This window comes from Lonchura striata, chromosome 2, assembly GCF_050655825.1.
Source record: "Lonchura striata isolate lonStrDom1 chromosome 2, ASM5065582v1, whole genome shotgun sequence".
NCBI classification, from domain to species: Eukaryota; Metazoa; Chordata; class Aves; order Passeriformes; family Estrildidae; genus Lonchura; species Lonchura striata.
In genome coordinates, this window is record NC_140704.1 from 2,160,331 (window position 1) to 2,175,041 (window position 14,711).

A 14,711-nucleotide genomic window follows, 5' to 3' on the forward strand; every position below is an offset into this window, starting at 1 on the left:
CCATGGGAAGCTGATGGAGTCCCTCAGCCTCCGGAGCTTGTTTAATGATGTCCTTTACAGTGGATGGAGAGGCATTTCTCCAGCTCAGGGTACCACTCTTGGGGCTTAAATAGCCCCAAGGTCAGGCTTATGTTCCTGAATAAGGCTGAAGGAAGGATCTCCCACAACCACTGTACCAAGACTTTTCCAACAGATGTGAAGAAAGAGGAGCACACTTCATATATAATTTAAAATACATTTATTGTTTCATTTGTTCTTGCTTTTTTTCTTTTTTTGTTATACAAAGATGTTAAATAACTTAAATACATTCTCAACAGTCACTCAGAATCAGATTTATACCTACAAGCTGTACATATGAGGTAGAGAAAAATAACTTAGGCTCCCATAAGACACTGGAAAAATAAACAAAACAAAACAAAAAGAAAAACAAGAAAAAAATACTAATCCTTCATGTTAGTATTCCCACCTCCCTTTGAAAGGAAATGCCATCCCAGGTGTGCAAAACAAATCCTAGACTTTACATTCCTGCTTCAAATTGTTAAAGGTGGGGTGGTCCAAGGGAAATTCCTGGGCTGGTTTGGTGATTGGTGTTTCAGATGGATCCATGCTCAAGGGGAGCTGGAAGGATTATCCACACATCTCCTGATTTTCCTGAATTCAATCGCACCTCTACTAATCTGGATGTCTTTATCCCCTTCTACTGTCAGCAGTGAAAACTGGCACCTCCACATGGGCCAAACACCTTTCCCAACACTCCTGAGGGAAGTCATCTCCTGTCCTTTTGGGTCATCTTGCCCAGTGCTAAGAAGGGTTTTTCCCCATTGCTGAAAACACTCAGCAACAACTGAGAAAAAGGCAAAATTCCGATGTTTCCCCTGACAGGTGAATTTGACGTGTCTGCATAATTTCTGTCTCACTCCCCACTCCCTCCCTGCACCTGAGGAATTGTAGTTACAGGAAGCCAGAGTAAAAATGTGCTGCCAAATCCATTTTATTTTCCTCCCCACCCACAAAGCCTCAAGATTCCCTTTTTTCTTTTATTTGCTCTATTCAGAAATATTCTGCTTGTGAATAATTTGGTCAAATCCAATGTTAGCTGGTGAAAAATAGATCTAAAAGCTACTCAGTGGTAATACCCATGACCAGGTTTCAGGGGGTTGAGCAGATTCAACCAGGAGGTTGGAATGAAATGGATCTTAAAGATCCCTTCCAACCCCAAACATTCCATGATTCCTATGGTTCCTCTGGACCTGAGCCTGTGCCATACTGAGCGATGCGGTCCAGAAAGGCCACATCTTGTATTTCTTGTGGGAAAATGTCACTTTCTAAAAGTCATCACCTAATTAGCACCCTAAAAACTGAAATCCAGGAAGAGCTGGCCATGGAAGCCAGACTCAACCCAACAGATGTGCCCGCAGAGCTGGATAAACTGGGAATGAGGAGCTTTACTGCACCTGTTCCACAGGGTACAGAACAGACCGGATTTTACTGCAGCATCAACTGAGGAATTTTTCACAGGCACCATAATCCACCAGAAAATCACCTTAAGCAGCATCTACTCCATGAAAGTACCCTTGAGAAATCTGTCCCTTCATCTGGGGTCTCATCCAACCCTACCCCAGCCAAAACACCCGACTGTATATTCCCTAAAACAGGGCAGCTGAAAAACGACGGACAAAGGAATTCCAGACCTGGCCTGAAGGAAGGCAGATGTCAACGAGCTGCCCAACAACAAAATCTCCTCAGAAATCATTTTAGCCCCTGCTCAGGTCTCCAAACCAGCAATCCCAGAAGTTCTTTAGAAAATAGAGGGTCTATAAATCATTCCCTGCTTCCCAAGGTGATGGACAAACTTCCTGAATCGCAGCAGACCAAATCCCCAGCTCCCCAGTTTTATACTGCCCTATTCAAAGAGATCAAAGTTGCTTGTGTTGGATCAAGCCTGGAATTTGGTCCTCTTCATTTAACCTTCCAACGTACTCAGATTATGATTTTATTTTCCCCAACCACCTTTTTAAGAGCCGTTCTTCCCAAGCCAACTGAGCTCAATGGTAAACCCCTGGTTATTGCAAATAGATTTGGGATTTCCTCAATCCAGACCCATCTCAAAACCAGGATCAACTAAAAAGAGGTAAACTTGAAATTTTAGGGCAGATTTTTTTTTTAATCTTTCCATTACAAGCTACTATTTTTTCATAACTTATTTTTAGCATTAATAATGATAATAACTAAAAATCCCCTTTGATTAAATAATGCTTGCTTCACCAACTGGAGTTTTTGATAACTGGAAGATAAGGAGAACATAATGTTTAGGACTTGTTTTGCATTTCTCCACATCCGGCATAAATGAGTCAGTCACACAGAATAGAAGGTTGTTAAAAAACAGATGACGGGTGCAACAATTATTTCTGTGGGTTTTTATTTCTTTTAATAGAAAATTCTAATATAAAACAGCAAACATTTTCAGTTTGCCTTGTTTACAAAAATATTATATATTTTTTTATATTTCTGACATAACTAAAATGCACTATTCAATAAAAATATTCTTCCATCAGCTAACTTCTCTTTTTAAAAAAAATTAATAAAAAAGTTATATAAATAATGGTTGCACCCCCCCACCCCAAAACTGATCGGGCTGGATCAGTTTAGGAGAACCAACACTTTGACACTTTTGGGGGGACAGGGGGTGAAAGAGGGTCAGGAACCACAGATCTCCCCTCCACCCATCTGTCCTTCTCCAGTTACATTGAGCAAAATCCTGTTTCTCTGGGGATAACAAAAAGGGGGAAAGTTGCTTTGCACTTTTTTTTTAATATATATATATATATACATATATATATATGAAATGACACTATGAAAAAGTTCAGGGACCCAAATCCATCGTTGAAGTAGTTTTACAAAACCGAGCAATTTCATTGAATTGCACTGGAGATCCAATGGTGTGGTGGCAGAATCAGCCTCTCTGGAAAAATCCAGTTTAATCCAGCTGGGACAAAAAGTTTTACAGGAGACTCCCCAGTGTTTTATACAGGAGTTCCCAGTCTCTTATTTCGGGTTTTCCAGACCTGTGGATGGAGTAACACTCGTACTCTGTGAGTTAATTCAACTCCAACACATCTCTCGCCATCAGAAAACCCAGGCCTAGCACTTTGAGATGTTTGCCATATTCTCTCCCAGCTCCTCCTTAAACTCCACTGGATTTTTCCAAAGGAGGCTTTTGCCCCATTCCTTCCTCAATGATAAGGAAAACATTGGAAAATGCTGGAACTAAAGACCCCCCACCCAAAAAACACCCACAGCATGGTGCAGGGAGAAGAAGAAAAATAACCCACATTTGTTTTACCACCCTAGGTCAAAAGGCCAAGAAGACAAGTTCTCCTGATTTCAGAGTGTTAGTATACTTTATACACTGCCTATACATTTAACACATGTGCCTCGCTACTATTTAGTTATTTATAATTTTTTTTTAACCACAGGAGAATAAACCTTGCTATTTACAATATATAACAGGCATGTACTATATCCACATGAACATAAATACAATTTGTGGTGTTCTTTTTTTTTTTTTGTTATTCATTTTTTATGTAATTCTTTTTTTATGTCTTTTTTTTTTTTCTTTTTTGTCTTTTTTGTTTTAAATACTTACAGAAAGCATCCAGGCTTCAGTGCGTGAGTTATAATACACAGAAGAGCTCTTTCACTCAGTAGTTCATTCACTCTTTGCTGCTTTCTTTTAGACAAGCTTGCCTAATTTCCCACCCATATCTCTCTCCCCCACACAGCTGAACACGCCAAGCTTCCCTATCCCATCCCATCTCATCTTGGCATTTTTTTGGCCAGGATATCTATGCCAACACTCCCCTCTCTTCTGCTTCTAGGGACTCATTCTCCTCTCACACCAGTGCAATGTGGAGTTACTCCAGCGAGGTCAACGGAGACAGAGACACCAGTGAAAAGGAGGAAAATGAGGCCCATGGTTTAAATATAACAATAATAATAATAATAATAATTAATAATAATAATAATGCACATAAATTGTGGCCCATCCTTTAATTAAGAACAGATTAAAAAAAAAAAAAAAAAAGAAAGAATGGAGCCAGAAATAGTAATTCAGACCCCAAAAGTCCTGTTTTGAGCAGGTTTGGATCTGGATTTACTTTGAAGGGGAAGAGCTATTCTAGAACACACAAAAATGTAACAGTGAGTTTGCACATATGTGTGAGAGAGAGAGAGACAGAGGGAGAAAGAGAATTGAACATAATACCACATTGAAACCATAAGAAGGTCCTTCTGAAGGGCTTTACAATAAATAAATGTTCAATATTTATATATATATATATTTATGTGTCAAGGTGTGTATATATACCTATATATACACACTGAATAATAGGTTTCTAGGCGATTTATTTTTTAAACCATTAGATAAACTGCTTGGGGGTGATTTTCCCAAAAGCTGTGAGACCTTCCCGGTGCTTTGCTGGGATGGAAGGAGGGAATTCCACATGTGGATTCCACCTTCACTCCTCCAGCGTTGTTCCAACCTCCAGAATTGTACAACGAATAAGGAAACACCAAAAAAAGAGACATTTTGCTTCACTTTGCAGAAGCATGCTGCTATTAAACAGTAACACCCCGTCCCTCCCCCTGCCCCCTCCTCAAGATTTGATGCCAACGAGCCAAGCTGGACTGCAGATATTTGTTTCTAAGAAAGCCCCAAACCTATATTTTCTCTTCCCAGCAGATGCATATGAACAGCTTAAATATTAGTGGCTACAATTGGGGGGTGGGGGGGGGGAATTAAATAAGGAAAAAAAGACTTTGGAAAATAATGGTTCATCTTGGGAAATTGCTCTCATTTTTTTTTACTAATATTTACTAAGCTTGAGAATCTCCTCTTTTGAACACCAGATCAATGGCTTATAGAATCTTGGTGGAAATTGCTACTATCAAAAACTGCTACCAAAAATCAAAACACCCTCTGCTCCCCATTTTTTCCTCAGAAAGCTTCGTTCAGGCATTCACTGGCTGCCTCAAATCCACTTTTATATGAAGACTATTGGCATGCCATGTCCTGGATTGTAAATCTCCTCTTCCAAGTGAAAAAGAAATGCTGGAGGTTGTCATGTGTTTCACAGCGTTGGAGTCATCAACCCCTGTAGTCAAATTTCTGGCTTCTCTCAGGTTGTCTCTGTGTCAATTGGTTATTCCAAATCCATGGGTTTGTTAGGATTTATCAGGTGTGTTTTTAAAGTACAGTTCTTGATCTAGTGGTTTAAAAAAAAAAAAATCATCTTAAGGTCATAGGGTTTACATACAGCTTGTGTCATGTACCACTGCCATGGTTTAGAGTAAATGGAATGATGACCTAGGAAAGGAAAGTCAACTCCTCCAGAGGTCTGATCCAGGCCAAAACGGCTGCTCCACAAGGCAAGACACCCCAGGTTCCAAGAGGCACTCGGATTTCTCTTGTCCTACTCAAGAGAAACACGTCCAAACTCAGCTGGCATAAGACTCAATAAGTTCCAGTTGGGATTTCTGAAGCAGTTACCACAGGTTGACCTCCATCAGCAAGAGGTGGGAAGAGGAGAGAAAAATAAATCAAGCGCGAAGTGAAAAACGAAACAAAAGTATCTAGTGGTTTAAAAAGAAAAAAATATTAAATTTAAGACAGCGATAGTGCTAAAGAACCTGCATTTGGGAAAATTGTTTTAAATAAAGAATGTGGGATTGGACTGAAGGGGACAGGTACATCTGGTGTTCTGCTGTTTTCCCAACCTCTTTCTTGGATCTGTTTTTGTCTGCAGCGTGGTGGACCCAACGTTTCTGAGCTGCACGTGGTGACAGTGCACACGGACACGGAGCTGTCGTTAAAGAGCCGATGCTCCCAGTGGGTCTCTTTGTCAGAGCCTGGTTTGCTCCATGTGCAGAAACTCCACTGGAAGAACCCATCATTCCCTACAAATCCCTCTCCAGTTTTAGGAGAAATAAATGTCCGCTTCCGGCACCACCGCACTCAAAGCGGAGAGATCTTTTGTATCTGCTCAGCTCTCCAAGCAGCTGGGTGACCTCCAGGAATAAAGAAGTACAGGATGTTCATGCCAAAGGGAATCTCTTAGCCCAGGAGTTCATGGAGGATGGCTGAAACAATGTTCCAAGGAGAAATGATCTGTCAAACAGCGTAGACGACGAAGGTGAAGGTCAACTGGTGTCTAACCCCAGTGTGACAGGCACTTATTTCCACATGGTTGGACCTCATGAAAATTCAGTCTACAGGATAAACAAAACAAAACAAAAAACCAAAACAAAAAACCCCAAAACAAAACAGCAACACAGCTGGGTCACCTGTACCCTACAAAGTGCTTATGTCTCAATATAGCTTCCAGATGCCAGAAGGTCAATCAAACCCTGTTTGTCTCCATAGGCAGTTCTCCAAGCTGGCCCATCCCCAGGGGTGGCCGTGCAGCAGAAGCCGCAGGTTGTGTCAATCCTTGCAGGTGTAAACCTCCTCCCTCTGGGTGCACTGCTTGCACTCCACGTAGCAGCACCAACGCACCTGGCACTGGCACGGGCGCGTCACCACCCGGCTCTGCGTGTTGTGGCCCCGGCCACAGCAGATGCTGTCGCAGTTCTTGTCCTTGTAACACTTCCGTCCCGAGGTCCCGGGGGAATACCGACTCATCAGGCAGAAGCTCGGGGAGTCGTCAATGTAGACGAGATCCGTAGTCCTTGGGATTTGATCGCTGTGGCCGGGGATGGATTTTTTAGGGGGGGAAATGTCTCCTTCCCCCGTGGCCTCGTTGGTGGTGCTGCCCACCTTGAGCGAGGTCTCGTACTTCTGCTTCAGCTGCTTCCCGATCTCGTGGAAGGGGGAGAGCTGCCTCCAGCACGTTCGGACGGTGCAGGATCCGGACACGCCGTGGCATTTGCAGGTGGTCTCCACACCGGCTTTGATGACCTGCAGACACACACACGGCCCCAGAGAGAATCAGTCATGGCGCAGGAAATCAAAACAGCGAGTAAAACACGACATTTTCTAGAAGATGCTTCAGAGACACAAAGCTGGTGACAATACAAAAAAATATCTGTTGGAAGCAGACAGAAAACATATCCTGTAGGAAATATTTACTTCGAAAGGCTCTTAGTTCCCAGAGTATGACATTCACCTGCAAAAACTTTGATTAATTGGCTAATTAAAGATACTGGAAAGGTGCACAAAGATTGTCCAGTGCTGCCACTCATGGTGTAGATAGAGATCTGAAACTGTGATACAACTAAGAGATTAATACCTCTTTTAACACCTATTTATCTTTGTCAATAATAAGTAGGTAAGATATAAAAGTGGAAGAAGTTGGTTCAGTGGAAAGAGGTGGGGTGGCACATGCTCCAGAAGAGGAGTGTGGACAATAGGAATCTTCTCCATACCACAGGACCCCAAACCCATGCAGAATTACAAGCAGAAGTAATCTTGGTTTAGCATCATCAACTGACTGCTGCTAAACAAAAGATCCCATCCTTTTCATATCAACTGCAATAAAGAAGTTTCACGGCACAAAACCACATCCATTTACTCAGAAACAGCACTGGAATGTTCCAGCTCCCCTCCTCCAGAGAGAGCTTTACACCTGGGATACCTCCATGGGCAACACATGAGCAGAGATGTTATTTGGACAGCCATGGATACCCCACATTTTGTCCACAGATTATAAACACAAATTTGTATTTCTAATTCTCCCACCCTCTCCCTTCCCCAAACTTAGGTTTTATTGACTTTAAATGGGTAAGGTATGACCTCTTAAAACAGCAGGTGAGAACAGAGTTTGACAGAGCTGGATCCTGACAAGGTACCAAAGTACTGTTGAAAGTGCCCTTCCTTTGAGCATCTACGGTACCTAAAAAAGAAGAAAACAACCTCCCCCCTGTGCCCATGATGGCATCTGGCTACGTTGTGGCCTCCTGACAGCAGAGGACTGGCTGCAGTCCATTTCCTGACCATCCGGTTCTTAATTATTTGGCTGCACAAATCCTGCTGAGCCCCATGTGCAACCGTGCAATAGGTCATGGACTCGGAATTGGGGCCTGGCCCGATTGTGATATTCCAGAAACATTTTTAGAAAGACAATATGCATAATGCAGCCTTCAGCAGAGCCTGTCCAATGGTCACACTTCATTCCTGTGACAGCCAAAGACCTTTGCAAGTGCAATTCAATAATACACAGTAGCATTCGAAGCGGTGACGGGTTACAGGGGGAGATGTGTTGCTGGTTATAGCGCTCAGCTGGGATGGCTTGGGTAAGGGCTGTCACGCTTTGTGTGCCAAAGTGTCTCGCCAAGTCCACAAGAAATCCCACAATGTCAGACAAGAGCGTGCAGAACACATTTCAACACCGAGAGGAGGGGGGGGGAAACCCCCAACCCTCACCCGTCCCCTCCCTCGTGTAAAGTTCTGTTTCACTGCTTGTCCAGAAGTGAGAGCTGAGTTCGTGTGAAACAAAGCTCCTCCACCTGATTTCACGCCCACACCATCAGCAAACCGGGCAGAAATTGCTGGGATACTTGGGAAAGGGCTGCACACTGCAGTCATTCATCAGTTCAGGCTTTCCTCAACCTTTCCTCCTCCCCCAGCGCATTTGCATCTGCTCCACCTGGAAAAGGAGACAACCCCCATTGCACAGGAGTTGGGAAAGCAAGAAACCAACGGGAACTGGCTCAGCTTGTAGTCGTGCTCCTGGACTTGGAACTGATTGAACAAGACAGGGTCATGAAACTCAGGAAGGGAACATGGAGTTGGGGCTGTTCTTGTCAGGAGCCACCTCACCGGGCTCTGTGGGAGTGCTGACGTTGCAGGAGCACTACAGCCAAGGCTGGTGGATACAGCCCAACACGTGTTGGAAAACCTGATCCTGATGGATTGGCAGCTGGCTGATGGCACAAGACCTTCAGTCAGGTGTAAGCATGTAGGTTTAGGCACTTGAATCACATCAGCCAGCCAGGGTTGACCTCACCGAGGCAAACACTTGAGTTTAAACACCTCAACTGGAGAAACACCTCAGAACTCTCATCGCAGTCAGGGCAGCCAAAGCAGGAGAGGACCCTGCAGTGAGGCAAACACCTGCTCCACTGAACAGCTCTCCAGGCTCCCGCTGACAGCTGAGCACATCTCCATCACCAACAGGAGCCTGGGGACCCAGCCCACACAGAGGCACCTCCCTTCAGGGGATCCTGTGAGCCAAACTCAGGTGTCTAAATATCTCCACCAAGCACTAACTGAGGTGCTTTAACACATTCTCCTCACACCAGCTGTCCCTGCAGCAGCATAAGGGTCTCTCAAGGGGTACTAATAAGTGCATGTAGGCAGATTAATTCTATTCTCCTCATCTGGGCTCAAACAAAGTTCCACATGAACCCCAGTCTGGATTTTCTTGACATGCTTCTAGCTCCTTGTTAAGCAGTGGCTGGGACAGTTCTGGTGGACGAAAGCATAAAGGGTTTCCATTGTCCCTATTCCCATGAATGCACCAGTTCATGAAATCCAGCGTGTGGATTTTCCTATGGCTGCCGTGCAAGCGTGGTGCATCCCAACCGCCCCATAAACCTTCTCCTGGAAGGACCGGGAAGGGCTCAAGAATGTTACGAGGCAGCAAGAGTGCAAATCCTAGAAAAATTCCTTGTCCAGGCAGCCTCCCCTGCTGCTGTCAGTCACGCTGCAGCTCCTCGAGGCGCTGCGTGATGGGGAACTGCTGCCTCCGGGCCCCAACCACCCACGAGCCAAAATGAGTCTTGGCAAAGCCCTTCTGGTTCCCGTCCCGCTCCCCAGCTTCCACAATGACCTTTCCTCCTCTTGTTGCAAGCTCCTGTCAGAGACACTTAAATCCACCTCATTTCTTCAGGAAGCAGAGCAAGACTGATCCAAGTCAGCAGGTTGCTTGGAGAAAGCTTTGCTGGCTGGATCCTGGGACAAATGTCTGGATCATGCTTTCAAACCTGGAGGGGCTTCCAGGATAGGAAAACATAGTTTTTATTCTCAAAAATCTCTTAGTTAGATGAGGAAGAATAAGGTTTTACCACATAAAATCATATTTCAAGAGCTGTAGTAGCTCCTGCTTTCTTTTCAAGGCTCATCACAGTTCAGAGCCTGATGTGCTTCCATCCTATACAGACCTGAACCTGCTCTGAACACACCACGGAATAATCACTTCATCCACACCAAGGATGTGGCCACCTGCACCTTTGTCACAGGTGTGAAGCAGAATGGCTCAGCTTCCATCCAAGGCACAAAATATTTCCTGCTCCCCATGGCCCCAACTCCACAGCTACCACACAGCAGCAGTGTTGTAGTAACTCAGGAGTAACAGCAACAAGGAGCTTTCTTTTTGTGTTGTGTGCTGTAGAGAGGTCCTGCCATGAAAACAAAGCCAAACAAAGACAAGTGGTGGGCCAGGGATGGCATCACACGTGGGAATTCTGTCCTCCCACTCTCCTCTGAACAACCACCTGGTCTGGCAGTCTCAGACAGAATGGTTTGGGAGGAAAAGAAAGATTTTTGCGCTATTTAGCTTGAGTTAGGAACACAAATTCCCACTGACCTTGCCGTGAGAACACGCAATACTGACAAACGCAGAATGAGGAAACACAAAGCAAGACAGAACCATTTTTCCTGGGGCTTTCCTGCTCGGAGGAAACCAGATAGCACTGCTGGACTGCCTTCCCAAGTGGCTTTACATGGGGAAAAGGGATCACAGCAGAGCATTGCTATGCAACATGTAATCCTTCCTCCCAACAATGGTGCGCCACGAAGCTCAGACTAAGTGCCCCCGTCATGATCAGTCTCAGACATGCTGCAACACACAATTTCTCAGTGTTTTAGCTGAAACGCCGAGGACAGGATTCCCATTCATTCCCAGCTGGGTCACGGGGCTCTGGCGGTGGTTTTTTTTTTTTTTTTCAGACAACTCTTGTCTGGGCAGCAGCAGCCCAGGGCGGACACCCGGCCGTGGGAATTCCTCACTTATTGCTCCGCTGTCGTCATGGCTGGGCTGCGGCTCCAAGGCTTCAAACCATTCGCTATGGTTTGGGGCAGAGGAGGCAGCAAACCCTCCTGGCAGGCAGCTCATCCAGGGAAAAGCCTTGCCTGGCTTTGGGAAGGGCTTTGGGATGCTTCCCCACAAATCCGATCCCCTCCGTGCCCCGTCTACGGAGCCCTCTTCAATTTAAATAGGCTTAGTCATTCTCTCAGCTCAAGTATTAATGTTTGTTTGGACAGCAGCCACGGTCCCCACACACAACTGGTGGACCAGACTTGTCCCTTCACACTGGCCAATGCCACTGGCTGAACTATAGAAGTTTCACAGATTGTTAGAAGTTGTCCTTTCTTTTTTCTTCCACCTTGTTAAAAACCCTTCTTTTCAGCCTGTTCTCAACCTGCTTTTTCAGAACAGTTTTCCCCTCCCCTCTTTGAAAAATAGGAACATTCATATTTTAGTGACATAGGTATTAAAACACAAACATTTAAGCACAGAACAACATAACCCTACTTAAAACTGAGAACTTCAGAAGTATTTTCCCCATGCTCAGTATTCCTAGCATGCTTCCCATGCTAAAAAAGCTCCACATAAACAACCAACTGCAATCACTTATGGGACACAGCAAGCAATTTTTTTCCAGAGTATTGATTTCCAGGCCTAAGAAAGGCTTTGGCTGAGCCATTCTCAGCCTGAAAGGAGAGGAAAATCCAGAGAGCACGCCTGGGCATTCCTACCTGTCATAACCTGCAGCAAGTAATACCAGTGGTGGCCCTGAAAACTGATCTGCACATTAAGAGCTCTTCTCAGGCTGTTATTTGCTGGGTTTGAGTTGAACCTTGGTAAACATGTGATGCCCCATTTCTCACTGCAAACACATCTCTAAAAAACTGCCAAAAAGGATGGTTTTGGGTTTTTTTTTTTGCGTGCACCAAGTGGATTAAGCTCCAAAACAGCAATAATTATACATCACGAGGGTGCAGCAAAGCCTGGAGTTGGACTGGGACTGTGTTAACGAGCAGGAACTGTGTGAGACTGGATGGTCAGTGCTTGTAAACACTGTCTCTGCAACAGGAGAGTTGTGCCTCCCTCCGCCTGTGTGTGACCTTTAGTGAGTCACTTAATCTTTCTGGGTCTCAATTTCCCCCCTCTGCCCAACAGAGCTCCAGAAATGAAGAGGGTGGCATGCTCTGATAACGTGTTATGTGATAGCTCATGAAGTTCCTCAGACAGATGATAGCTGGGCAAACATCTCCCTGATATGGAGAGTGCATCTCCAGCCCTCCAGAGAGATCCCTGCCAGCACTGCCTGGGGGGAAAAGCCATTCCTCAGATGGAATTCCAAAATAAGCAAGTCAACAGCAAGGGAAAGTCCAGGCACCTCCCACTATCCTCTCCAGAGCATCCCAGATGGTTTCAGGTGTAGCTGTCTCAGGATGGGTCTGGACTTGAAGCCTACAAGGGTGACAAGGACCATGACAGGGGGCTGGGACAAGGTGACCTTTAAGGTCCCTTCCAACCCAAGCCATTCCAGGATTCTGTGATCCTTCAGAAACACTTGCTCTGCACGGACCAAAGCAACTTGTGTGAAAAAAGATGAATGAAGCCTCACTAAAGTTTCAAAGCAGGAAACTGCTCGAAGAGAGATCTTTTCTTCTTCTCCATCTCTACCTCCCCATAATTTTATATTAAACACTTGGCTCTCAAGACAACTGTGGTTATACATGGACTTCAGGCAAAGGTTTGTGTCCCTCCTTCTGGAAGGATGAAGGAAAAAGGCAATGAGAACATGATAATTTTTTTTCCTAGGGTAACAGCAGCCCCTTTTAATTGTGCCCCTTGGATTTGTAAGACATGCTTGACCAGACATACCTCTGGAAGAGGTCAGCACTCCTGGGATTAAGAAACTTAGCAACGCTCCAGAGAGGGAGCTGGAAAGTCATGTTTAATGATACTTGGCTGAGAAACTGGGCAAATTTAATTAAAACATCACTTACTCAAGCCCAGTGGAACTAATTGAGTGCTCTAATATTCCGCCTTTTCATTAATGGGTTACAAAAGAGGGCTGCACTTGTGTGTACAAGGGGGAAAAAGGGGGAGGACAGAGAGAAGATGAGGGCTTTAGCAAGGCTGCCTGGGCTTCATTTAATATGACTCAGAAACTTCAGGGCTGGCAACGGAGCTTTAATACAGTTGACTTCTCCCCCATCCCCTCCACACACACATCTCCCCCCAAACCACCCTCTCCACCCAAGACCCCTCGGAAAGAATGGCTGAATGAGGGAGAGTAGATCTGGCAAAGGAAGGGAAATTGCTTTTTTAATAAGTGGTCTATTCAGAGCTCCTGCTATTCAATAAAGAGAAGGCTGGAGAAGTCCTGGTCTAATTACCTCATCCTCACACTAGACAAGCTCACCCTTTCATTAACCACTGAGGTCATATCATATAACTTGGTGAGCCACCACGGGCACAACATGTTCAGTGATTATTTCACTGGTGGCAGCAAAATTGCAGGCAGCCCATCAAGGTTGTAAAAAGGAGAAGTAAAATCATAATTAAATGAGAACTTCTACCAAGAGACACTAAAACTAGGCGGGATAGGATCATGTCACCCTCGCAGAAATACAGGGATTGTTTGCTGGGGTGACACCATGGAGAAACTGGTGTGGTGACCAGGAGGGGAGAGGGTTGCTTGCCAAATTACTCAGTCCAGCACAGGTCCTTTTTTTGCTGGGTCTCAAGGGACTATTTGTATGTTTTGCCATGGTTGGGAGTAATTAGATGGGAAAAATGACACGTAAAGAATCAGTGAGAGACCACCAAGCTTGTGCTGTATCATTCCTAGAGACTTCTCCACTCCCTCAGCGAGCACACACATCCACACACTGCAAGAACTCCAGCTCCAAAATGGCACAAATCAAGGCTGTCTGCGCTCCTATACTGCCTTTGATCCACCCCAAATCAAATCCAGATGAGTTATTGTTCCAATAACCATGCTAGGTTAGTCCAAAGTGGTTTCAGACTGCTGCAGTCCCTGGGTGAGCAAACCCTACTCGATAGTGGCAAAGTCTTGATGAAGTCTTTATGACAGGAGCTGGCTGGTGAGCAGCTTCCTTGAAGACACGGAAAACATGCTGAGAATCATCTTTAACTCACTACCTTCCTCAAGGAAAATATCCATAAACTCAGCAAGGAATGCTGTCAGCCTACATCCTCTCATCCCTGCACTTGCAGTGGGAACAGGAGGAAGAACAGAGATCAAACCTGATATTAATCCACACCTGAGAGCAAGCAGTGCTAAAAACAACCCAACACCACATCAAGAGGGTCAAACTGGTTCCAGTATTCTGGAATCTGAAGCAAGCACTGCAAGTTTTGACTCTGTAGTCGCAAAGCCAGACTGGGTTCTCATCTCTGATCATCATCTTAGTGACATCGAATTCTGCCAGGGGTTTAGGGCCACATATCCCAACCATACAGATGTGTGTCCTCCTGATCTTCTACCACCACCCTCCTGAAAGCTTCCTCCTCAGCATTCCCTCCCTCCCTGCCTGGCTCCACGGTGGTGCTGTGAGCCTGGTGGGCTGCTTGGCTTGGCTTTCAACCACGCCACGGCACAATGAATTATTACATCCAGCAGCACAAACACAGAAATCGTTTCAACTGCTGCTGCAAAGGAGAGCTGTCAGACAG

At 45.1% G+C, this 14,711-nt stretch overlaps 1 protein-coding gene across 1 annotated transcript in view; it reads right to left on the reverse strand.

Annotated features, from left to right (window-relative positions):
• Positions 1-221: 221 nt before the first annotated feature.
• WNT9A (Wnt family member 9A) overlaps positions 222-14,711 on the reverse strand; it is a 62,947-nt gene continuing 48,457 nt past the window's right edge. The window contains exon 4 of the mRNA XM_021540054.4: positions 222-6,955. Coding sequence (XP_021395729.1) covers positions 6,482-6,955 — 474 coding nt within the window. The 3' untranslated portion in view covers positions 222-6,481. The remainder of the gene's footprint in view (positions 6,956-14,711) is intronic.